At 41.4% G+C, this 23,497-nt stretch overlaps 1 protein-coding gene across 1 annotated transcript in view; it reads left to right on the top strand.

Annotated features, from left to right (window-relative positions):
* The window catches only part of wdr1 (WD repeat domain 1), a 53,872-nt gene extending 41,877 nt beyond the window's left edge, over positions 1 to 11,995 (top strand). Inside the window, exons 11-15 of the mRNA XM_048533531.2 lie at positions 326 to 413; positions 1,090 to 1,200; positions 3,330 to 3,506; positions 7,302 to 7,446; positions 11,013 to 11,995. Coding sequence (XP_048389488.2) covers positions 326 to 413; positions 1,090 to 1,200; positions 3,330 to 3,506; positions 7,302 to 7,446; positions 11,013 to 11,122 — 631 coding nt within the window. The 3' untranslated portion in view covers positions 11,123 to 11,995. The remainder of the gene's footprint in view (positions 1 to 325; positions 414 to 1,089; positions 1,201 to 3,329; positions 3,507 to 7,301; positions 7,447 to 11,012) is intronic.
* Positions 11,996 to 23,497: the final 11,502 nt, after the last annotated feature.

Genomic DNA, 23,497 nt, shown 5'->3' with positions numbered 1-23,497 from the left:
AAACCACCTGGTTTACAAATGTTCTTGAGGGAATGAAACTGCGTTCCTTACCTAGTCTGGGCTACATGTGACTCCAGACCCACAACAATGTGGCCGACTCTTAACTACCTCTGGGTGATAAATGCTGGCATAACCAGCAATTCTCATTCTATGGGTGAATTTTAAAAGAAGTTGAATTTCTCATTGAGAGCTAGACAGTTGCAATAACCCGAATGTGCCTCTCCCCGTCCTGGAATGGTTCTGTGATTTTTACGTCTAATGCTAACAGTATTGGTCTAAGTTTTCTATCAACTTAATATTCTAAATGAATATCTTTTTCTTGCAGACCTGAAAATGCAGTAAAGATGGATACTCAACCTAAGAATGTGGCAGTTGGTCCTAGTGGCTACACAGTGGCTATTTGCATTGAGCAGGTAATTTTGTTTTGAACTATTACCTACTGTGGATATTGTGACTTCACATCTGATATCTGTAATAATACACTTTTAAAGATTCTTTAGTTTACAGTGATCAGATTTGCTTCATGTTTGTAATATATAGCATTTTATTGTGCTCAAGTGCGAACTTATGTGGGGCTTTTCTAATCCAAATACAAAATGTTAATCTTAACAGTATAAAATAGAAGGTGGAATGTAACAATGTTTTTGGCTATTGTACAACAAAATGTAAAACTTTGCCCTAGTCCTACCAGACTATAGGTCTGTGTTCTCATTAGAGAGAGGTAATTGGTGATTTAACCCTGACTCTCACTACATCTCAGGCGGTTGGAGAGGTTGAGAAGAAGGGACCCTTCATGATAACCTCAGCAAGTGGGAACTGAACCAATGCTTTACTCTGCATCGTAAACCAGCCACAAAGGCAGCGGAACTCTCCGCTGTACACCACGACCACCCCACGCCCCGATCCTCATCAATCCAAATGTACAATGTAGTAAAGTCTCTTCTGTCTCTAGTTCAATGGGAAAAAAAACTTAATAAAAACATAATAATTTCTACCACATTAAATTCAAACTGTTATTTTGATTGCTAATGCTCAAGCTGCGACCATGAGCTTCTACAGAAAGGTTATTAAATATTCCCTTGTGTACAGATTGTACTGCTAAAGGACAAGAAGAAGGTTTTTATGATTGAGAACCTTGATTATGAACCAGAATGTGCAGCAATTCACCCTGGTGGAGTAACTGTGGCAGTAGGTGGAAACGTAAGAAACGCCTTTTTTTTTTCAATTTTAAAAATATTTTTGCCGTATTCGGAAAATCTATTTATTTAGAATTGGAGTAATATGCTTTTTGGTACACTTACAGATCAATACAGACTTCTTCAGAATATATTAATATAGGGTCTAGGCTAATTTCTTAAGTGTAAGGTGTCCAGATGCAATTCATTTGGTCAAACCACTCAACTTTAAGAAAGCACACTCTTATCTATATACTACAGTTAAAATGCATACAAAAGAATTGGCTTAACTGTAACTGTTGAAATGCTTAACAAGGTAACTTATATAAACTATTACTAATTAACTGTTCCAATAAACACAAATGTAATACGTTCAACAAAATAGGAACAAAAACATAAATTGCCAGAAAAGCTCAGCAAGTTTGGCAGCATCTGTGGCGGTTGGGGGGGTGCGGAATCAGTTAATGTTTCAGGTCTGGTGACCCTTACTCAGAACTAATGGTATCTAGGAAAATGTTGGTTTATATGCAGAAGATTGGGGTTTGGGGGACAGTGGTAAGGAGTAAACAATAAATTGGGATTTGAATCAATAGAGAGAGAAGAAGAGTTGGACAGACAAAGGAGTTGATAACAATCTGGCTCGGAGGGTGAACGGCTATTAATGGGGACAGTTAGTGGCTAACAGTAGGTAGTGAGTAATGGGAGACTGTGATAACGAGGACTGGTGTGTGGCATCGGGGGCAAGGGCATGGGAGAGTTTAGGCCCTGAAATTGTTTCACATGCAATTCTAGCAGCAGGAAGAGAACTCTGGCTTTTAGCTGTAACAAAGAGGAATAAGAGCTTCCACATCGAGCTTCAAGATCTCAGCAACTGCCAAAAGCTGAAACTCAAAGTCCTGGTTCTGTGTGGGAGCTTGACCCCACCTATTGTTCCAACGTTTTTAAAAAAAAGAGCCAAGAACCAAGCCCTCAGAAGATAACAAAGTGTGAAGCTGAATGAACACAGCAGGCCAAGCAGCATCTCAGGAGCACTAAAGGGGAGGGGAAGAACGGGTCTGGTTTTGGGATGCAGTGGGGGAAGGGGAGATTTTGAAGCTTGTGAAGTCCACATTGATACCATTGGGCGGCAGGGTTCCCAAGCAGAATGAGTTGCTGTTCCTGCAACCTTCGGGTGGCATCATTGTGGCACTGCAGGAGGCCCAGGACGGCCATGTCGTCAGCAGGAACAGCAACGCATAATCTGCTTGGGAACCCTGCAGCCCAATGCTATCAATGTGGACTTCACAAGCTTCAAAATCTCCCTCCCCCCACTGCATCCCAAACCAGCCCAGCTTGTCCCCGCCTCCTTAACCTGTTCTTCCTCTCACCTGCCCCCTCCTCCCACCTCAAGCCGCACCTCCATTTCCCACCTACTAACCTCATCCTGCCTCCTTGACCTGTCCATCCTCCCCGGACTGACCTATCCCATCCCCACCTTTCCTCTCCACCTATCTTCTCCTCTATCCATCTTCGGTCCGCCTCCCCCCCCCCCCCCTCCCTGTTTATTTCAGAACCCTCTCCCCATCCCCCTCTCTGATGAAGGGTCTAGGCTCAAAACGTCAGCTTTTGTGCCCCTGAGATGCTGCTTGGCCTGCTGTGTTCATGCAGCTTCACACTTTGTTACCTTGGATTCTCCAGCATCTGCAGTTCCCATTATCTCTGACCAAGCCCTCACAAGTTGTTTTCTTTATTGGCTTTGAGACGACTGCTCGTAACCTAATCTCAAGTTTTCTTCATTTAAAAGAAACTACCAGGACAAAATATTACTCTTAAAAACCGTGGTAACATCACAGTATAAGTTCACTAAAGTTCTCATCTTTCTATGAAATTTAATATTGTTCTCTGCTTTTCAGCTTTCAGGGATAATTAATGCTCTGTTGAAATATTCAGCTTCTAGTTGTAAAATTAACTTAAATTTGCTGCCACTTAGATGATTGTGTTGATCTTTCAAAAATATCAGCAAAAACGAAGTGCATCATAACACAAAAGAATAGGTACAGGTTTGACATTTGGAAGGGGTTTCATTGCTGTCTGCCTTGTTACAAAACAAAAGCTGAATATCAAAGTTTGTTTTTCTCAATTTTAACTTTTATTTGTGTTTACCTTAATCATTAGGATTCCAGTGTGCGTCTATATTCGATTCAAGGTACTACACTGCAAAAACACTCTGTTCTGTCTCCAAGCCATTTGGGACCTGTGACTGCATTGTCTTATTCACCTGATGGTGGAACCCTTGCTGTCTGTTCTGCAAATAAAGTCACAACAGTGTTTACAGTTGCAGATAACTACAAGGTAATTTTATTTCCTATAATATTGTTAAACGAGATTTTCCTCATTTATAACAAAGTGTGAAGCTAGATGAACGCAGCAGGCCAGGCAGCATCTCAGGAACACCAAAGCTGACGTTTCAGGCCTAGACCCTTCCTGAAATGTCAGCTTTTGTGCTCCTGAGATGCTGCTTGGCCTGCTGTGTTCATCCAGCTTCACACTTTATCTTGGATTCTCCAGCATCTGCAGTTCCCATTATCTCTGATCCCCCTTCTCATTTATAATGTCTGAACATAATTTTGCTTCATGTTTAGAAAACTAGTTAATATGGTTCAGAACTGCATCTAGTCTATGTGCATTAAACTAACCCAAAATTAATTCAACTATTTTTGTCTTCTCTCCAGAATGCTTTACTTGAACATTTTTTTTTTAAGATTGTTTTATATGCTCACCCTCAACCAGACTATTCCCAACTCCAACTGAATTCTATACATTCTGTCTAACTCCAGAGACAGTAAGAACTGCTGATGCTAGAGCCTGAGACAACAGTGTGGAGCTGGAGGATCACAGCAGGCCAGGCAGTATCAGAGGAGTAAGAAAGTTGGCGTTTTGGGTCGGGACCCTTCAGAAATGGGGCTATATTTCTGAAGAAGGGTCTCAACCTGAAAGGTCAACTTTGCTATTCCTCTGCTGCCTGGTCTGCTGTGTTCTTCCAGCTCCACACTGTGTTATGTCTAACTCCAAACCTGGAATGTTATAGGCCGGCACGGTGGCTCAGTGATTAGCACTGCAGCCTCACAGCACCAGGGACCCGGGTTCGATTCCAGCCTCAGGTCACTGTCTGTGTGGAGTATGCACATTTTCCCTGCGTCTGCGTGAGTTTCCTCTGGGTGCTCCGGTTTCCTCCTACAGTCCAAAGATGTGCGGGCTAGGTGGATCGGCCATACTAAATTGCCTGTAGTCTTCAGGGTTGTGTGGGTTATAGGGGGATGGGTCTGGGTGGGATGCTTCAAGGGACAGTGTGGGCTTGTTGGGCTGAAAGGCCTGTTTCCACACTGTAGGGAATCTAATCTACTCAGCTCTTTGCATAAGTTAACAGCATTACCACTGAAATTCTGTACTGTCAAGCTGACCTGTTGATTTTCCATTCTTCTCATTCTGCAAAATATCCAATACTCAAAGTCATTCATAAGCATTTCTCACTGCATTCTACCTGCTCCATATTCTCATAACAGCAGACCTATATCTCTTGCCCCTCTTCCCATTGCCACCTCCCCCCACAACCCATGTACCTGGAACATCAAATTCTCTAAAGACATCTTATTTTTGTGTTTTTAATTGTAGCCTTAAATAGAAAAGATTAAAAACAAAGATTGTGGAAGGGATTGCTGCACTTTGAAAAGGCGAGGTAATGAAACCCATTTTAAGTTGTATTCACAATGATGTTTTGTTCAAACAATAGGAGGCTCTTTGTAGACGGTCCATCAACAGTGAGTGTATACAAAGTGAGGTTTAGCTGATTTGGTGTGAGCAACTGCAGTCAGTTGAGTACCACCTATTTGGATTCCTGAGTGGCTGAACTGTTTATGCATGTGAGCAATAGTGAGATGCCTTCACCTCGTGTTCCAGAAATCTAGTGTCTCTTTCTTTCTCTAGTAAAATACCTGAAGCATGAAGAAAGCCACCTTATTTTCTGCTCCCTTATTTTCTGCTATTAGCTGCTGTAGGCTGTTGCTTTTAGCCAAAAGTCAGAGACTTTATAACTTGTGAGCCAGTTGCTCTGTGCCTCCTGTGAAGATGGGAGAGAACCTGAAGCAAAAGATTAGAGACTTGAAGGACTTAAGGAAATGAACATACCATTGAATCCTGAGGACTGATGGCATTGAATTGTTACTGTAGTGTATTTTTTTAACTTCACCTATGCTGTTTGTCTGTGTATGTGATTTGTTTCTCTTTTTAAGAAGGGAGTCTGAGTTTAACTAGTCGGAGATAATGGGAACTGCAGATGCTGGAGAATCTCAGATAACAAAGTGTGGAGCTGGATGAACACACCAGACCAAGCAGCATCTTAGGAGCACAAAAGCTGACGTTTCGGGCCTAGACCCTTCATCAGAAAAGGGGGATGGGGACAGGGTTCTGGAATAAATAGGGAGAGAGGGGAAGGCTCCACACTTTGTTGTCTCGGAGTTTAACTGGTAGTATTTTATATTGACAGTTCATAGCTGTTTACCTGTAGTTAGAATCTATTTCTAATGAATACCAGTTTTTCTTCAGTAGAGAAGTTTGATCTGCGTTTTCTGTTGACGTGGATCTATTTGACAGATAAGTTGGGGACTTTGTGTAATTTGACATTTTTAGGATTAGAGGAACTTGATTTGCAGCTTACTACCTCAATGAGGTGTGATACCTCACTTCTTAAAATCCTTTTGTTTAGCCATAACACTTAGCACCTTCAGCCTTAAATCGACACTTGTTCATCTTCTGACTCATCTGCCGCATATACCTTCACCCCTCTACTTCCTGCCAGAGATATTGGTTCCTTCATCCTTGCAGTTTGGAATTTCCATCTTTTATCTTCCCACATTTTTAAAATCTTTGCAAAGCCTGTTATTTGTTCTAAAGTTATTTTTGTTTTTAATCTTTCTCCCTGCTCTGGTTTAACGTCCAGTTCACTATCCATGTTTAACTCTTCCAATCTTTCCTCATCTTCCTTTAGAAGGGACGTTGGAGCACAATTTGGATCTGTACATCTTCAACGTTAAAGTTTATTCTTGAGATGAAGTCGAATCCCCAAAGAATCTAAAATGTACTTCTGTACACTTAGTAATATTTAGTATGACTGTTCATTTGTGATTGATCAATTCATCTCGAGATTTAAAGTAATAAAGATTTTTCTCCCCACTTGATGTAAGTCTTAAATCATAACTGCTTGTTAACACCTTGTAGCTCACCTGTATTTGCTGTGGAAGATAGCTAAATATGGATTACAGCAAACACGTTTTTAAGAAAAGTAAAGTTATTTCTAAAAATGAGCAAGGACAGAAACCAGGGGGATTTGTTTCTGCTATTCCTGTAACCTTTTCACGAAGAGAGAAGATTTTAAGCAAATGCTAAAGAGTAGTGGGGAGATAATGAAGTTTGCCCAGGAGTACGATTCCCAGCAATCAATCTTGCTGGAATGTATGGTATAGATTGGACTCAGTTGATAGCTGCTGGGTAGCCTTGAAGAAGAAATCATGAGTAACTTAAGTGAGGGCAGGCAGCATTTGACAACCATATTGAGTATGATGACCACTTGCCGGAGGAGGTTGAGGAATGAATGTGGAGCAAAAAAACGTGTCTTTTTTTCCCAGATTTGATTTCCATTTTACGTTGAAAAAAATCTTATAGGGATGTCTGATTATGGAGATCGAGTAATATATGCGGTGACACTGTTTCGCTGAGATGAAAGCAGGTTAGATCTTTGAATTCTCAAATTCTTTTAAAAATTGTTTCCCACAATGATGAGAATCCGAATAAAGGAACTTGGCCGTTCCCATATTGGGGTTGTGCTGTAGGTTGACTCAATGTATTGAATGATATTGTACACCCCCCAGTAGACAAATAGGACATAGGCCATTTCCCCCTTCGAGTCTGCTGCACAAGTCAATCTGATCATCCATTTCATGCCGCTTACCTGTGCTGTCTCCATTTCCCTTCTATCTAGAAATCTATTGAAATATTTTTCTTTTGCTCCTAGTCATGCAAAAATACTCGATATTTGAGTAGACGGGGCTGTGGTGGAACGGGAGAATCTTTTAACAACCTATATTTTAATAGGAGGAAGACAGTTTCTATGGGCATCACGCTAAAGTTCTCTGCATAGCATGGTCTCCAGACAATCAACATTTTGCAACAGGTGGGATGGATGGATTAGTCTTCATCTGGACCCTAAAGGATCAAAATAAAATATTCAAAATACCAGGTATTTATAATGTGCTTCAAAGTATGCCTTTTTAATGGTTGTGAACTGTTTGAATTGAGTTTGCTAAGATCTAATGAATTTTAGCATTTTAAGTATTAATACTTTTCTCACCTACTGCCTCCAATAACCATACTAAAAGTATGTAACACTGGCTGCATTCATAGCATCAATCAATTTTTAGCTGTAACCGGAGGAAAGCATTTGATGTAATACTATGTTTGTTTATTTCTGCATCTCTCACCAGCCATCATTCTGCCCTCTGAGCAAATGCAGTTTGATGCTCTAGGTGGTCTGAGTGAGGATCTGGGATGAGACTTCTAGAGCTTACAGTCCAAGATATCAACTAAGCAACAACTAACCAGTCTTAAATATGCTCAAATGATTGTATTACCCTGATAAGACAGGACATTAGATTTACATGAAGTATTTGAAATGGTTAACTATTGACTGACTAAGCATTTGAGCTGAAGGCTGTCCTTTACTCTTCTTAAAAAAAAAAATTAAAGGTTGAAGTAAAATTTAAGTGTATACAACATCTAATGTTTTAGAAGAAGTTCTTGCCTGAGCAGTTGCTCAACTTTTTTCAAAAAATGTAACATCCTAAATGGACTTTGGAAAGCCCTTGAACACAGTGTACTTGGACTTAGCATTTGTCACCTCTTTTTTTCATTATAACCAAGGCTGGAGATAAAGGCTAGTTCTACTCGTCCCACAAGTCACTGCACCAAATAAAGCTTTCCCCAGTTATCAAGAGATATTTTAAATTAACTTTATCAAGTTTAAAATAAAAAGGTTCATTGACTTCATCAATAAACACAATTACTATCAAAATTTATTATCAAAATGAAGTTTCACAAAAGAGGATTCAATAACTGGTTAACTTTTATATAGGCAGTAATATGGAAGTATAATTGTTAATTCCTCTAAATAACCCAAAACACACACACACACACACACACACACACACACACACAACACACTCTCACTCTCTCTCGGAAAAGAAAAAAAATTTTCTCTGCATGGGCTCACATTATTAAAAGTAAAAATTGGCCTTTTTGTGTATTTTTGCGGTGCCCAAGCACAAGTCAGTAGCCATGCAGTGTTATCTGAAGTCTTGGCAGACACAGCTTGCTTAGGAAGTACAATGCTGAAAAGTTATTTCTTTAACAGTGTCACAGGAATAACCAGGATTCACCCTGAACTCAATATGAGTCTCTTCAGAAAGAGGAGAGATTAACTAGGCAGCCTTTTCTAACCAGCTTCTTGTTTTGGCCTACCACCAACCAGACAACACCCCCTTCCCCCCAAAAAAAACCCAGCAAATACCAGATATGAAAGCACTCTCCACTGTTCAAACACACCATTCTTCTGTGGTCTACAATAGACCAAGTGGTTGTTACCAGTTACATTATTTCTAGGAAGCTTAGTTTATAAAAAAACTCAACTATGCCTTTGAAACAACCAGTTTTAAAAGAACTGTTTTTAGAATTCCCATAAAACTAGAAAAATTTCTCTTTCCACAATCCTTCCATCTGTAAACCTCAAATATTAAACAGGAAACACCTTCGTAACTGTTCACATGAAAAGATGTTCGCTACACAAAATAGTGGAGGTTCAAGGAAAATCTTGATTATAGATATAATTTTAACTGAAGTCTACAGAACAGAGATTTGGTGGTGTTTTAGGGGCCAGGTTCATATGTTGTCATGGCAGATAGTGGAATTTGAATTTAGTATGTCTGGAATTAGGAATGTAATGATGACCATGAAACTATTGTTAGGAAAAACCCATCTAGTTCACTAATTTTAGTTAGAAAAAGAAACTGTCATTCTTACCTTGTCTGATTTGGTTGGGACTTAACTGCCCCCGGGCAAATAGGAATGGGCCTTACCAAAGACACCCACTTCCCATGAATGACTTTTCTAGCAACCATTCATGATGTCTGAAGATTTGTAATCTGATCACATGTGTTTGAGTTAATGATTTGGGTTTAGAAATGAAGTGAAAATAAATCTAATTTGAAAGTTATGCTAGAAAAGGGCCGTGACCTTCAAATGTAGCTTTTCTGTTGAAGAGGCAGAAGTTAAAATAGTCATTTTTCCTTGGTCACATTAGTGCCAGTCAAGTTGAATTAACCAAACTGGTACAAAAGATCACAATTTAAAGGTGAATTTGCTCAAAACCACTTGTTTGTGAATACATTAAACTTGATGCTGCTTCGCTTTTCTTGAATTGGGTGCTAAATGATTCAATAATGTTTTTATTCACCTTACTGTAACTTTAAATCGTCTCATAAGCAGGGAAGGTGTTAGGGGTGCTAGGAAAGGCATTAAAACTTAGAGGTCACCCATCTGAGACAAAGATGTGGAGAAATTTCTTCTGAGGCTTAGGAGAACCTTAGATTGATGTCTCCAATAGACTCATTGGATATTTTTAAGGTGAAAGTAGGTAGATTTTGCTTTGGTTAGGTAAGGGAGCCAAAGGTTATTGGTAGGTGCAAATTCAGAACACAAACTGATCAGCCGTGATCATATTAAATGGCAGAGCGGGCTTGAGGTACCATATGGTGGTCTTATGCAACTAATTATATACTTGTATGTAACTGGACACCCTTTGTTAAGGCTTGCATTTTCTTGTTGATAAACTGATTTGCCTACAATCAGATATTTTAGATAATGATTGCATTGTCTGGTTGTTCCTTGATTTTATACTTGTGATGGTGGATATTAATTTTTGCAAAAGTTTGAAACACACCTTATTCTTTCCTGTACATTGAATGGAAACTATTCTTTTTGTCCGATCTGGTGCTGTGCTCTGACAGTTAATAACATTATGCCAACCTGTACATTTTGACCACTTGTCAGGTGACCAGTGGTCTTTTTTAAAATCCAACTCCATCATGTGCCAGTGATATTACTTAACAAAATGGTTTACTGTGTGATTTTTGTTGAAATTTGGTACCTACATTTTATGGCAAACTTGCTATCCAAAATTAATAATGAGAAAAGACAGGTTGACATGCACATACACACACGCTTTCCAGATATTTTGCAATAAAATGTTTGCTTGCTAAATGCACATGACCTGCTTCAGTTCTGAATTTTTGACTTGCCGTAGTTTGCAAGAAGAGCACGGAGAAGATTTTAAAAATGTTAAATTTTCAATATAAATAAAAGATAACATTGTTTTAATTTGAGATAACCATGTGTAAGGAGCAGGAAAGCTGAAGTTTTGGGACTGGATCCTTCTTCAGACCCAAAACGCCAGCTTTCCTGCTGTGTTTATCCAGCTCTACACCTTATTATCTCAGATTCTCCAGCATTGGCAGTTCCTACTATCTCATTGTTTTTAATTTTTGAGTAAATTGCTACAGCAACTGTGTTCTGAACAATGTGACTTGATTATTGTTTTGATTGAAGTGAAAGTTGACTACAGTTTTAAATTCACGCATTTGAAGTAGGCCTCAATTTCTGAATAGTAATGAGGACAATGATGCAGAATTGATGTTTTCATACATGATTCTTGAATATTTTGTGAATTTATATGTAAACATTTTTCCTTTTTAGATGCTCATCGGTTATATCACATAAGTGGTGTCTCTTGGTTGGATGAACATACTCTGGTGACAACATCCCATGATGCTTGTGTGAAGCAATGGACCATCACTTACAACTGAATGAGAAATGCTGTGTTTTGGGGAAGGCATGTAGGATTTCAGGGACTAGGGTGCTGCTGTAGAAAATTAGCATTAAGCAGAAAATTTCTTTATTGCCCATTGGGCCTCATATCACAATCCTAGTTCACCTCAATGGTTCATATCGAAGATACTGTGTTTGGAAAGCTTTAGCAGAAAATAAATTGCACGTGAAAAGCACTTGTTAACCTAATCTCTGGAGCTTTACCCTCGTATGTTCAACATTCCAGAGGCAACAGCCTTATTTCTATTCATATAAAGCCCCGTATGCGGTTTTTTTCTTTAAGTCCAGATCTATGAAATTGTGTTGAGTTGAGTTAAATCAAGACACACTCAGCTACACCTAGAGAATATTTCTGTACAGTGACAAAAATTCTTAAAATTGTGATCTGAATTGATGTAAGTGCAGCTACTGTATATTGTACATGTAATTTCTTTGCTTTAGAAATCTACTGCACAATTGCCTCCATTTTTTTCTCCAGATGATCAGAAAAATACCTAATAAATTTTTAATGCTATAAACATCCAGCTATGCGTAGTTAATTTGTAAGTGTAATATGCAGTTTTTATTCCATTATGTTCAATTGATATTTAGTGAACCAAGTGAGTACAGGATGAGACTTTTCAAGTCATGGATCAATTTTGTTTTCCCCCTGGAGGGCTACTTATGAGATTTTTCTTGAAGGCTACTTTTGATTTCTTGCTGGCTTTATTAGATGGTGCACCATATTGTAACATTGCCTTCCAGCATTTATGTTGAAATTTTTTTCAGGTTTTCTCCTTTGGAAAGAGAGCACAATTGCCAAACGTTGTATACACAAAAATATATTAAATCTTCTAACTTGAAATCGTAAATGAGTTGTTTTTTGCTAATTTATTCTAAATAAGTCTGCCAGCACATGGATACATGTGGTCCTCTGCCATTCTCCTTCCCACTCAGCAGGTGTGGGATCCACTGTCACAACATTCCAACTGCCTCCACGACCCCACCTTGGAACCTTAGACCCAACAGAGAGTATTAGGTGGTATGTCAAATGATCAGGATTCATTTGTACTTGTTGGATATTAATTTGTCTATCGAGTATAATTTTAAATTGAGAGCAAAGTATTATTTAAGAGTTCAGATTTAAGATCATATCTAAAACTGCAGCACAAAAGGGCCATGAAAGCAGAGTTGTTACTGTATAATGGATGGAGCTAAATATACTGAAAACAACATGCTGGAGATGAGGGTGATGAGTCATCTAGACTCAGTGTTGGCTTGTTTTCTCTCCATGGATGTTGCCTGACCCACTGCGATCTCCAGCATTTTTTCATTTGTTTTCAGTACAGATTCCAGCATCTGCAGTAATTTTGCATCTGCATGGGTCTAAATATAGTTTGATATATAGCATTCTCTCTTTTTAAAGTAAGAGACAAACTGAATAGTGCAATCTCTTCTTACAGGGCTTGAGAACAAAATCAAAGCAACATTGGACCAAAAGATGGTAGGATAGCCAGCAGCAGCAGCATAAGTTGATTTCCCCTAATACTAACCTGCTTGGCTAAAACACCAGTTCAATTTACACCGATTTTCATTCTTCCACAGCTGAAACCCCATACTTAGCACACACTCTGGCTTCTACCCAGATAAAGGTTCGGGGCCCATTCCTAATAGACACTCACCTTGCTCAAGCATGATGTGTTGCTGCTTCCCCCTTGAGCCTGCTCCATCGTTGCAGCATTAACTAACATTTCTCACGTTAACAGTTCCCTTCCTCCTGTCCCTGCTGTTCTTCTAATCATGGATTATGTCTCTTCAACAGCAAGAGCAGGGCGAATGGAATATATGATTGCAAGAGCAGAAGAGACAATCAAGTTCCTCTCCTGCACAGATGTCAGTGTTTACTCATTGGGTACTCCCGTGAGTGACTCTTCCCAAGTGTTTTGGGGCTTTGGAGACAAATTAATCTGCTGCCTCTGGTTTTTTTTTAAATGTTGATACAGGTTTTGAAAGAAAGTTCCAAAACTACTTGTATGGTACAAAAAGTTCAGTTCTTTTTGATATCCAGCAACACAAAATTACTAATACTCTCAATTGTAAATAAGTGGCAATACAAAGATTAAAGATGAGACTGGTTTCTGAAAAATTCGCATTGAGAGCATCCTTTTTGGATGTAAAGCAAAGTACAAATAGTTCATCAAAACATTTCTTGCAGTCTGTCAACTTATATATTAATATGCAACAGGAGGTAAGCATTAGAATTAAGTGCTTACATCTTCTGTTAAAACAAACTGCTTATTGCTGAGGGGAGAAAATGGTGGGCATATCATGGGGGTTTGAGACAAACGTAACCACAATTACCCAAACCATTTTATGGAGAGTGTTGTGTCATTTTCCAACCTGTTAAGCTCCCAGGTGAGGCAAGATGTACTGACTTGCCTTCTTTATTCACCCAGCACATCAGTTGTTTGCAATAAGGTTTTCTTGTGGATTCGTCAGATGGATTACAAATAATAAGACCAAAAGGATAAAAGTTATTTTTTAAAAACTGACACACAAATCAATCGAACTGCATTGAATGTGACCAGCATTTTGTATTGAAATAGCATCAAATCTTCAATATAATACAATTAGAAGTCAGCCGGCATTATTTAGCCACAGCTAAGTGTCAATTTCAGAAGTAATTAACTATGTGATAAAGCAACTATTCATTTTGGAGAATGAGCTAAAGGGACCAAAGGAGCTGTTGGAACTGCTGCCTAAGATTGTAGAGAATGATGAGTTCATAATAATGACTGTAACACTTATTGACCATTAGTTATGAAATAGGAAGATAGGAGCACATCTGGATGAAAGACCCCTTACATTTGCAGTTAAAAGTGAGAAATGTGACCAATTAGGATTGGAAAAGTAGAAATCGTTAAGAGGAAAATAAGACACAGTTATACAAAAAAAAAGAAATTAAGACATGGAAAGAGAATAGGCGATCGGTATGACAGGTCAGAGGGCCAAAGGGCCTGTACTGTGCTATAATGTTCTATGTTCTATGCTGATGTTATTATGGTGTTTGAGGGGTTTCTGAGTTCAACTCTTGTAGTATGTTCTAATACAAATAGGATTTATTAAGGGAAAATGGGGCATTAAAGTCAATTCAAGGGTGTACAGGAGACTATGTTCTAACGAGTAAATTTGGTTGATCACACATCATTTCGGCTTTATAAATTCCATGGAAAATGAAATTGACAAATGATGGTTCCTTTGAAGATCTGTGGAAACTAGATAAGAACTTGGTTCAGATTGAATAGAGGTTAATAAACTATAGTTTATTTTAGATATTTTAGAAGATAAAATAATATTGAGTGTCATTTTAAAGAACTTTGGAGATTGTGATTTGCAGGAACTATGGCTGTTTTTTGCGGTTGTCAGTAATTGTCAGATCTAATTCACTATCATGTGATTTTATATATCTTGGGAAAAGAGGCAATTAAACTTTGAAACAGAATCTTAAGCCTGGGAGTTGGAACAAACCAGTGAAAGTAATGATCCAAAGGAAGAACCTTGTTAAATTGCTATCATGGTTGCAGTACAGTTCATCAAAAGTTAACTAAGTCAGATCAGAAAAGCATAATATCTATTGCATGCCAATATTTTAAAATCTTTCTGGATCTAAGTGTTCAGGCCATTGGCATCCATTTATGTAATGTTAAAATTGAAATTACATGTATTGTGTACAGAACACATTAGTGCCATCAGTGTGAACAAAGAATGCAAGAACAACAGCGGTCTTTTCCAAATGGACTGTAGGAATTGCTTGATTTTTTTTTTGATTATTCATTCAGAGGATGCGCTGTCTCTGGCTCATCGAGAATGTATTGCCATCTATAGTTACCTGTTGCCTTTCAGAAGGTAATGGTGAGCTGCCTTCTTGAACTGCTGCAGTCCATTTGTGTAGGTAGACTGCAGTGTCATCACTGTCCCTTCATATTCAATGGTGTTAACATTGATGAATACCACAGTATTGACATTCTGGAGATTACTATTGACCGGAAACTGAACTGGATTCAACATATAAATACAATGGCTACAAGAGCAGATCGGAGGTGGGACATACTGCAATAAGTAATGCAACTTCTGATACTCCAAAGCCTGACAACCATCTACAATGCGTGGGTGATGGACTGTTTCACACTTGCCTGGATGAGTACAACTCCAACAATGCTCAAGAAGCTTGACATTGTTCAGGTGAAAGCCACCTGCTGATAGGCACCACACCTAAAAACATCTGCTTCCTCCAACGCCTACACTCTAGCAGCTGTGTGCACTATCTACAAGATGAAAGACAAAAACTCACCAAAGATCCTTATATATAACACCTTCCAAACCAAAATTAAAATGACAAGATATATAGGCCAATTGCCATCTGCAAGTTGGCATCAGAGTCCGTTATTGCCCTGAGTTGCAAATATATCACTGTTTGTTAAGGGTCACTGAGTCAAACTTCTGGAATTGCCTCCCAAAGAGAATTGTGGGTAAACCTACAGGACATGGACTGCGAGATAACAAGATGTGGTGCTGGATGAACACAGCAGTAGAAGCAACATCTTAGGAGCAGGAAAGCTATTGAAGAAAGCAGCACATCGCCAACAGCTCAATGGCAACTCAGGACTGGGAATAAATTCAGGTTTATTCTCTATGAGTGAGACAGACGTAGCATTCATTGAAATAGAAGGACTAAAAGTCATCATTGCCAAGTTAAGAATACAGTAACAACAGACCTGAATTGAAATGAAATACAAGTGAGCTGCAAGGAAAAAAACTACTCAGGAGAACTGATTTCACAAATATGTGATCTTAACCATGAACAATGCTTCATTTTGCTGTGTTTACCTCGGTCAGGTAGACTTAGATGCTGATGACTTTGAAACGTGTCTCCTTGACATGAAGCCTGCCTGTCTTATCTGCGTTACAGACAGTTGTGACCTAAACATTAGCATTTGTGTTCTCCTTGCTTTGCTAAGTGCTACACTATTTGGGTCATAGGTATCTGACTTTTCGCTTGCCAACTTGTGAGTTGACTGGAACAATTGGCATCTGATCTGTAAACGTTGGTTAACAGATATGAGTTCACATTTCCCTGTCATGTTATCTTTATCTCCGATAGGACTGAATCTTCAGAAGAGTATCTTTCTTTCAAGGTCTTCATTCTAACACACTGCACATGGATCAATTTAAAGACACCACAACACGAGGGCCAACAGCCCACTGCCATCCACATCCTGAAAGTGCTACTTATTGTGGTGACGTTTAGCTGCAAATGCCAAGATGCGCTTGACGTGACCGGGCAAAAGACCTGAGCTGGGTAATAAAATGTGACGCTGGATGAACACAGCAGGCCAAGCAGCATCTCAGGAGCACAAAAGCTGACGTTTCGGGCCTAGACCCTTCATCAGAGAGGGGGATGGGGAGAGGGAACTGGAATAAATAGGGAGAGAGGGGGAGGCGGACCGAAGATGGAGAGTAAAGAAGATAGGTGGAGAGAGTATAGGTGGGGAGGTAGGGAGGGGATAGGTCAGTCCAGGGAAGACGGACAGGTCAAGGAGGTGGGATGAGGTTAGTAGGTAGATGGGGGTGCGGCTTGGGGTGGGAGGAAGGGATGGGTGAGAGGAAGAACCGGTTAGGGAGGCAGAGACAGGTTGGACTGGTTTTGGGATGCAGTGGGTGGGGGGGGGAAGAGCTGGGCTGGTTGTGTGGTGCAGTGGGGGGAGGGGACGAACTAGGCTGGTTTAGGGATGCAGTAGGGGAAGGGGAGATTTTGAAACTGGTGAAGTCCACATTGATACCATTAGGCTGCAGGGTTCCCAGGCGGAATATGAGTTGCTGTTCCTGCAACCTTTGGGTGGCATCATTGTGGCAGTGCAGGAGGCCCATGATGGACATGTCATCTAGAGAATGGGAGGGGGAGTGGAAATGGTTTGCAACTGGGAGGTGCAGTTGTTTGTTGCGAACTGAGCGGAGGTGTTCTGCAAAGCGGTCTCCAAGCCTCCGCTTGGTTTCCCCAATGTAGAGGAAGCCGCACCAGGTACAGTGGATGCAGTATACCACATTGGCAGATGTGCAGGTGAACCTCTGCTTAATGTGGAATGTCATCTTGGGGCCTGGGATAGGGGTGAGGGAGGAGGTGTGGGGACAAGTGTAGCATTTCCTGCGGTTGCAGGGGAAGGTGCCGGGTGTGGTGGGGTTGGAGGGCAGTGTGGAGCGAACAAGGGAGTCACGGAGAGAGTGGTCTCTCCGGAAAGCAGACAGGGGTGGGGATGGAAAAATGTCTTGGGTGGTGGGGTCGGATTGTAAATGGCGAAAGTGTCGGAGGATGATGCGTTGTATCTGGAGGTTGGTAGGGTGGTGTGTGAGAACGAGGGGGATCCTCTTAGGGCGGCTGTGGCGTGGGCGGGGTGTGAGGGATGTGTTGCGGGAAATACGGGAGACGCGGTCAAGGGCGTTCTCGATCACTGTGGGGGGAAAGTTGCGGTCCTTAAAGAACTTGGACATCTGGGATGTGCGGGAGTGGAATGTCTTATCGTGGGAGCAGATGCGGCGGAGGCGGAGGAATTGGGAATAGGGGATGGAGTTTTTGCAGGAGGGTGGGTGGGAGGAGGTGTATTCTAGGTAGCTGTGGGAGTCGGTGGGCTTGAAATGGACATCAGTTACAAGCTGGTTGCCTGAGATGGAGACTGAGAGGTCCAGGAAGGTGAGGGATGAGCTGGAGATGGCCCAGGTGAACTGAAGGTTGGGGTGGAAGGTGTTGGTGAAGTGGATGAACTGTTCGAGCTCCTCTGGGGAGCAAGAGGCGGCGCCGATACAGTCATCAATGTACCGGAGGAAGAGTTGGGGTTTGGGGCCTGTGTAGGTGCGGAAGAGGGACTGTTCCACGTAACCTACAAAGAGGCAGGCATAGCTGGGGCCCATGCGGGTGCCCATGGCCACCCCTTAGTCTGTAGGAAGTGGGAGGAGTCAAAAGAGAAGTTGTTGAGGGTGAGGACGAGTTCAGCTAGGCGGATGAGAGTGTCGGTGGAGGGGGACTGGTCGGGCCTGCGGGACAGGAAGAAGCAGAGGGCCTTGAGGCCATCTGCATGCGGAATGCAGGTGTATAGGGACTGGACGTCCATGGTGAATATGAGGTGTTGGGGGCCAGGGAATTGGAAGTCCTGGAGGATGTGGAGGGCATGGGTGGTGTCACGGATGTAGGTGGGGAGTTCCTGGACCAAAGGGGAGAAAATGGAGTCCAGATAGGTGGAGATGAGTTCAGTGGGGCAGGAGCAGGCTGAGACGATGGGTCGACCAGGGCAGGCAGGTTTGTGGATTTTGGGAAGGAGATAGAAACGGGCCGTGCGGGGTTGGGGAACAATGAGGTTGGAGGCTGTGGGTGGGAGGTCCCCTGAGGTGATGAGGTCGTGAATGGTGTTGGAGATGATGGTTTGGTGCTCGGGTGTGGGGTCATGATCGAGGGGGCGGTAGGAGGTGGTGTCGGAGAGTTGGCGTCTGGCCTCGGCGATGTAGAGGTCAGTGCGCCATACTACCACTGCGCCACCCTTGTCTGCGGGTTTGATGGTGAGGTTGGGGTGGGAGCGGAGGGCTGCCCGTTCTGCGGGGGAGAGGTTGGAGTGGGTGAGAGGGGTGGAGAGGTTGAGGCGGTTAATGTCTCGACAGCAGTTGGAGATGAAGAGGTCGAGGGAGGGTAGGAGGCCTGGGGGTGGTGTCCAGGAGGAGGACTTGTGTTGGAAGCGGGTGAAGGGGTCAGTGGAAGGAGGGTTAGGTTCCCGGTTGAAGAAGTAGGCATGGAGGCGAAGGCGGCGGAAAAACTGCTCTATGTCCAACCGTGACTGGTATTCGTTGATGTGTGGTTGTAGGGGGACAAAGGTGAGCCCCTTACTAAGGACTGACCGTTCGTCCTCAGTCAGTGGGAGGTCTGGGGGGATGGTGAAGATGCGGCAGGGCTCAGACCTGAGCTGGGGTTCCTTTTGCAAATAGACGCTGCAGCTCTCCCAATTTGGCTTTTACATTATGAGATGCAGTAAATCCTAAGAACTTACACAGAAGCAAGAAGAGCCTGAAGGTATGCTTGGTTTGGTCTCTATCCCTTCAATCCTAAAGCCTCATTGTCCACCTATCCAGACTCAACAATACTCAACTGCAATTTTTCTGCCGATTCTGTAAAATCACAAACATTTGAGATTGATATTACCTGGCTTATCCAATCAATGCCACGTCTGTCTGATTCACAATAGTGTCTGCTCACATTGTTTGCATTTTGCCTTGCAGGTCTCTATTTCTCTCACTGAAGCTGTTGGCTTTATAAGTGACACATTGCAAACACTCTTTCCTTCAAGGTATACCTAATTACAGTCTTCAAACTGTGCAGCCTAAAGACACCAAGACACGAGTGCCAACAGCTCCTCAGCATCAAACTCATATAAGTTCAACTGTTGAAGTGACTTTTGGCTATCTTTGCAAAAATGTATCTTGAGAGCAACTAGCAAACAGGTTACTAGAACCATTCCAATGCATTTACAATCCAGTCCCACAGCTCATGATGTTTGTGTGACTTTATGTCCTCTGAAAATGGTCCAAGAAGTAAAAAGAATGTTGACTTGATCATTATTTCTGTTCAATATCCTTGCAGGCATTGCTCAGGAGACGTCTTTCATCCGACCATGAAGTGACATTTGTTCCAGATCAGAACGCATTTCTTTCAGATTTTCCCTGTTAGGTTTAAAATTGTCACATGCATGGTTACACTTTGTGTCCTTTCTACACTTCCCAATATTACTTTCCCATCAAACTCAACAGGAAGGTTCCATATGACAAGTCACATCACAATGTCAACTGGAAAGTGATTCAATAAACTTTCCAAATGCAAGGAAGAAGACCAGACTTGCCTGATGTCATCACTGATGTACTAATGTCACAACGTTCAGACACTTGTTCTCTGTTACTTTAAGTATTCCTCACATTTTTGAATATCTCTTTTAGGATAAATGTCCTCATGTCTTCATGTTGATGTATTTCAAATTCAGGCAAAAGCTAAATTGATTCAATCTCTCTTTCCCAGGAACAGTTTGAGCTACAAAGTAAAAACAGGCTATTTGAGTACGAATATCAGTTTTGTTCATTCTGTGTTAATGACACAGACATGACATCCATTGATACCAGAGTGGCAGGAATAAATCTCATTGTTGTCACATTTTGGAAAGAAATTGATGATGTGTGAATTGCCATATTCTAATGGTGAGACTTGAGAAATGTAAAGACTAACACTGCATTCACAAAACAACCAACAGACGTGAAATAAACTGGAGACTGGAGTGAGCTGACAAGCAGGAAATTCAGAAAAGGGTTAAAATTGTATCAGAGATAGTAGGAACTGCAGATGCTGGAGATTCCGAGATAACAAGGTGTGGAGCTGGATGAACACAGCAGGCCAAGCAGTATCTTAGGAGCCGAAAAGATGACGTTTCAGGCCTAATGGGTCTAGGCCCGAAACATCAGCTTTCCTGCTCCTAATATTCTGCTTGGCTGCAGTGTTCATCCTGCTCCACACCTTGTTAATTCAGAGGAGGTCTGACTTTGCAAGTATGTAATCTTAACTTTGAGCAATGCTTTCTTGTGTTGTGTTGATGCTGACCAATTTTGAGACATTTCTCCTTGACATGAAGCCTGCCTGTCTTATCTTGTCATTCTGCATTACAGACAACTGTGACCTAAACAGCAGCATTTGTGCTTTCTTTGCTTTGCTTAGTGCTACACTGTTTGGGTAATGGATATCTGACTTTTCGCTTGCGATCTTGTGAGTTGTCTGGAATACTTGGCGTCTGATCTGTAAACTTTAAGTCATACAAATGAGCTCGCATTTCATCCTCTGTAATTTCTCCCTCCAAAAAGTTTGAATCTTCAGAAGTGATTCTTTCTTTCAAGCTCTTCATTGTAACACCCTGCAAATGCAGCAATCTAAAGACACCACAGCACAAGGGCCCACAGCTAAATTCCATCAACTTCCTGTCAGTGCTACTTGTTGTGGTGACTTTTGGCTGCAAAAGCCAAGTTGTGCCTGACATGACCAGCTAAAAGTTCCGAGCATGGCTTCCTTTGGCTTTTGCAAATACACTACGCAGCTCTCATGATTTTGCTTTGTATGTCATGAGAAGCAGCAAATTCTAACAATATACATGGAAACAGGAAGAGCCTGAAGGTATGCTTGGTTTTGTCTTTGTCCATCCAATCTTCAAGCCTTTTTCTCAAACTTTCTGACTCAACAAAACTCAACCGTTTTCTTTTCTGCACATTCGGTAAAATTACAGATATTTGAGACTGATACTAACTGCTGAATCTGATCACTGCCAGGCCTGTCTAATTCACGTTTGTGCCTGCTCACCGTGACTGCATTTTGTCACGCAGGATAACAAAGTGTGTAGCTGGATGAACACAGCAGGCCAAGCAGCATCCCAGGAGTGCTCCTGAGATGCTGCTTGGCCTGCTGTGTTCATCCAGCAACACACTTTGCTATCTTGGATTCTCCAGCATCTGCAGTTCCCATTATCTCTGATCACTCTTTTGTCACGTAGGTCTACTTTTCACTCACTGAAGCCCTTGGCTTTATATCAGATGCATTGTCAAAACTCTTTTCTTCAATGTTTACTGTTTAATATCCTTCAAACTGTGCAATCTAAACACACTACAACACGAGAGCCAACAGCACGTCATCATCAAAACCCTGTAAGTTCTATTGTTGGGTGATTTTTGGCTTTCTCTGACAATATGTACCTTGAGACCAATTGTTGTCATTTCAAACAGGTTATTCAAACCTATTCCTGTGCATTGCAATCCAGTCGTACTGCTCAGCATATTTAGCTCAGGATGTTTGTGTGATTTTGCGTCCGATGAAAGGCTTCAAGTAGTAAAAAGAATGTTGATTTGATCATTATTTCTGATCAATATCCTTGCAGGCAATGGTTAGGAGACGTCTTTCACCCGACCATGCAGTGACGTTTGTTCCAGATGAGAATGTATTTCTTTCAGATTTTCCTTGTTAGGTTAAAGTTATCATATCCACAGTTACTCTTTCTGTCAGTTATACTTTTCCCAGCATTACCTTTCCATCAAATTCAACAGCAAGGTTCCATATGACAAGTCACATCACAATGTCAACTGGAAAGTGATTCAATAAGCTTTCGAAATACAAGAAATCTGACTAGACTTTGCCTGATGTATTCCTTGATGCGCTCATTTGACAACATCCAGACACTTGTTATCTGTTATTTTAAGTAGTCCTCACATTTTGGAATATCTCTTTTGGGATACACATCCTCATGTCTTCATGTTGATGTATTTCATAAGATCATAAGACACAGGAGTGGAAGTAAGGCCATTGGGCCCATCGAGTCCACTCTGCCGTTTAATCATGGCTGATGGGCATTTCAACTCCACTTACCCGCACTGTCCCCGTAGCCTTAATTCCTTGCGAGATCAATAAAGTATCAATCTCTGCCTTGAAGACAATTAACGTCCCGGCCTCCACTGCTCCGTGGCAATGGATTCCACAGGCCCACCACTCTCTGGCTGAAGAAATGTCTCCTCATTTCCGTTCTAAATTTACCCCCTCTAATTCTAAGGCTGTGCCCACGGGTCCTAGTCTCCCCGCCTAACGGAAACAACCTCCCAGCATCCACCCTTTCTAAGCCATGCATTATCGTGTATGTTTCTATTAGGTCTCCCCTCAACCTTCTAAACTCTAATGAACACAATGTCAGGATCCTCAGCCGTTCATCGTATGTTAGGCCTACTATTCCAGGGATCATCTGCGTGAATCTCCGCTGGACACGCTCCAGTGCCAGTACGTCCTTCCTGAGATGTGGGGCCCAACATTGGGCACAGTATTCTAAATGAGGTCTAACCAAAATGCAGGCAAAAGCCACATTGCCTCAATTGCTCCTTCCCAGGAACAGTTTGAGCTGTAAAGTAAAAACAGGCTATTTGAATGTGAATATCAATTTAGTTCATTCTGCACCAATGAGATGGACATGGCATCCAATGATGCCACAGAATATCAGGAATAAATCCATCGTTGTCACTTTTTGAAAAGAGAATGATATTGTGTGAGTTGCCATATTCTATTGTTGAGATATGAGAAATATAAAGACAAGCACTGCATTCACAAAATAACCAACAAACCTGAGATGAACAGTAGAGTGGAATGAGTTGGAAAGCATGAAATTCAGAAGAGGTCTTACTTTGCAAGTATGCGATCTTAACTTTGTACAATGCTTGCTTGTGTTGTGTTGATGCTGACTAATTTTGAAACACTTCTCCATGACATGAAGCCT

The sequence above is a fragment of the Stegostoma tigrinum genome, chromosome 1 (assembly GCF_030684315.1).
Source record: "Stegostoma tigrinum isolate sSteTig4 chromosome 1, sSteTig4.hap1, whole genome shotgun sequence".
In the NCBI taxonomy this organism is placed as follows: Eukaryota; Metazoa; Chordata; class Chondrichthyes; order Orectolobiformes; family Stegostomatidae; genus Stegostoma; species Stegostoma tigrinum.
This window is presented reverse-complemented; position numbering and strand designations above follow the sequence as displayed.